The sequence below is a fragment of the Pneumocystis carinii genome (assembly GCF_001477545.1).
Source record: "Pneumocystis carinii B80 chromosome Unknown supercont1.23, whole genome shotgun sequence".
NCBI lineage: Eukaryota > Fungi > Ascomycota > Pneumocystomycetes > Pneumocystales > Pneumocystaceae > Pneumocystis > Pneumocystis carinii.
In genome coordinates, this window is record NW_017264735.1 from 1 (window position 1) to 3,198 (window position 3,198).

The following is a 3,198-nucleotide window of genomic DNA, read 5'->3' on the forward strand; positions in this document are numbered from 1 at the left end:
ATGGCACGGCCGGTTAAGAGGCAAGCAGTACAAGGAGCACAAGATGAGATTGATGAGAAACACCTTTTGGCTTTCATTGCGAAGGACAAATATGAGAACGGATGCAAAGATGAGCTCAAGAAATATTGTGAAGATTTGAAGAAAGTAGATGGTGGTCTGAATGTGAATGAGAAAGTTAAAGGATTTTGTGAAGATGGAAAACAAGACGAAAAATGCGCAGGCTTGAAAGACGAAGTTAAAAAAGTATTGGGAACTTTTAAAACGGAACTTGAAAAAGCATTGCAAGAGACAAAAGATGAAAATTGTAAAAAATATGAAGAAAAATGTATACTTTTAGAAGAGACGGATTATGATGTTATTAAGGAGAACTGTGTCAACTTGAGGGAGAAATGTTACAAATTGAAGCGTGAAAAGGTGGCAGTGGAGCTCCTTTTGAGGGCGCTTGGAGGAGATGTTAAAGATAATAAATGTAAAGAAAAGATGGAAAAGGTTTGCCCAGTGTTGAGCCGAGAAAGCGACGAATTGATGTTTTTCTGCCTTGATCCGAGTGGAACGTGTGGAGAGCTGAAAGGGAAATTGGGTACTGTTTGCCAGCCTTTAAAAGAAGATCTTAAAAATGGCGAATTAGCGGAGAAGTGTTATGAAAGACTTGAGAAATGTCATTTTTATGGAGAAGCGTGTGATAATACAAAATGTCAGGTCTTTGAGGAGGAATGCAAGAAAAATAATATTACATATAAAGCGCCAGAATCTGATTTTAGTCCGGTAAAACCGAGTGCGTCGTTGTTAAGAAGGATCGGGTTTGATGATGTCTATAAAAAAGCTGAAAAACATGGGATTATTATTGGAAAAATAGGAGTGGATCTACCAAGGAAGTCAGGTACAAAATTTCTGCAAGATCTCTTGCTACTGTTGAGCAGAAATGGGAATGAGAAGGAACCAGATAAAAAGTGTACCGAAGCGTTAAAAAAATGTGGTGCTTCTGAATATTTGAATACTGAATTGAAAAAGTTATGTGAAGATCAAAAGAAAGACGAAAAATGCAAAGAATTACTAAATGTAAATGTAAAAGAAAGATGTACAAATCTCAAATTAAAACTTTATCTGAAAGGATTGTCTACGGAATATGATGATCAAGAATCAGATCCTTTATCGTGGGGACAGCTTCCAACCTTTTTTATAAAAGGAGAGTGTGCAGAACTTGAGTCGGAATGTTTCTATTTAGAAAATGCGTGTGATAATGAGATTGATCAAGCATGTCAAAATGCAAGAGCAGCGTGCTATAAAAAGGGACAAGACAGGATGTTGAATAAGTTCTTTCAAAAGGAATTGAAGGGAAAGCTTGGTCTTGTAAGATATCGTAGCGATCCTAAAGATTGTAAAAAATATGTGGTAGAAAACTGTACAAAACTTAAAAAAGATAATAGATACCTTTCAAAATGTCTTTATCCTAAAGAACTATGTTATATGCTTTCAGATGATATTTTTCTTCAATCCAAAGAGTTGGGAGCGCTTTTGGATGATCAGAGAGATTTTCCATTAGAAAAGGATTGTCTTGAATTGAAGGAGAAGTGTGATGAACTTGGTAGTGATTCATTATTGAATTTAGAAAAGTGTATAACATTGAAAAGACGCTGTGAATATTTTGACGTTACAGAAAGATTTAGAAAAGTATTTTTAGAAAAAAAGGATGATTCGTTAATGATTCAGGAAAACTGTACAAAGGCATTGCATGAGAAATGTAATACTTTATATAAGAGGAGAAAGAATTCATTTAGTGTTTCATGTGCTTTACCAGAAGAAACATGTAGTTATATGGTATTCCATACAAGTCAAGATTGTAAATATTTAAAAGAAAACATCAAGAATGGAGGAATTGTAGGAAAAATTGAACAAGAAAAAGCAAATGAAGCCTTGGTTGAAGAACTCTGCACAACATGGGGCCGACATTGTCACCAACTTGTGGAGAATTGTCCAGATAAGTTGAAAAAAGAAGGTGATAACAAAGATCATAACTGTGACAAACTCGAAGAAAAATGCAGTGAAACTTTTAAAAAGTTGGAATTGGAGGAGGAGCTGACTCATCTGTTGAAAGGCAATTTAAAGGAGGATGAAAAATGTAAAGAAGCATTGAAGAAGCATTGCCCTGAGTTGGAAAAGAAAGGAACATTCAAAATTCTGCTTGATAAATGTGAAGAGAAAACTTTCGAAAAACTTTGCAAAAAATTAGTTGAAAAAATAGGGAAGAAATGTCTTACTTTAAAAACCGATCTGGATGAAGCGAAAAAAGAGTTGAAGGGAAAGAAAGATGAATACGAAAAGGCCAAACAGGCGGCAGAAGAATCTACAGAGGCAGCTAAGTTATTGCTATCAAAGTCTGGAAAAGCCGCAATGCCAAGTGGACAGGATAGCAATGGCTCTGTACCAGCACCACCAGCAGAGCCAGCACCAGGACAGTCACCACCAGGGCCACCACCACCACCACCACCACAAAATGGAACGCCAGACACACCAGATGGAACATCAGGCACAACAGGTCAAACGAAGAATAATGCAAAACTTGGACTCGTTAAAAGAGCATATGTAGATGGAGGAGTATCAGAAGTAGAGGTAAAAGCATTTGATGCAACGACGGTAGCATTGGAATTGTATTTGGAATTGAAAGAGGAATGCAATGCTTTAGAACTAGATTGCGGTTTTAAAGAGGATTGTCCAGATACTAAACAAGCTTGTAAAGAAATAGAAGAGTTATGCAAAGGAATAGAATCATTAAAAGTTACGCCTCATCATACAGAGACAATAACAAATAAGGTGACGGAAACACAGACGGAAACACAGACCGTTGAGAAGGGTGATGTGAAGACCGATGTGAAGACCGTTGAGAAGACTGTTACGGTAACCAAACCAGGAAGTGGAGGAAAAGTAACAGAAGAGTGTACAATGATACAAACAACAGATACATGGGTGACACGTACGTCATTGCATACGAGTACGATAACGAGTACGTCAACGGTGACGTCGACAGTGACGTTGACCTCGATGCGCAAGTGCAAGCCTACCAAATGTACCACCGATTCAACCAAAGAGACACAGAAAGAAGAAGATGAAGAAGTAAAACCGAATAATGGGATGAAAATAAGAGTTCCTGATATGATTAAAATAATGTTGTTGGGAGTGATTGTTATGGGGATGATGTAA

At 37.1% G+C, this 3,198-nt stretch overlaps 1 protein-coding gene across 1 annotated transcript; it reads left to right on the forward strand.

Annotated features, from left to right (window-relative positions):
- T552_03706 (hypothetical protein) lies at positions 1-3,198 on the forward strand (the record flags this gene model as incomplete). The annotated part of the gene is made up of 1 exon (XM_018372055.1): positions 1-3,198. One exon carries the CDS (start codon positions 1-3, stop codon positions 3,196-3,198), a length of 3,198 nt encoding a protein of 1,065 aa, XP_018224169.1.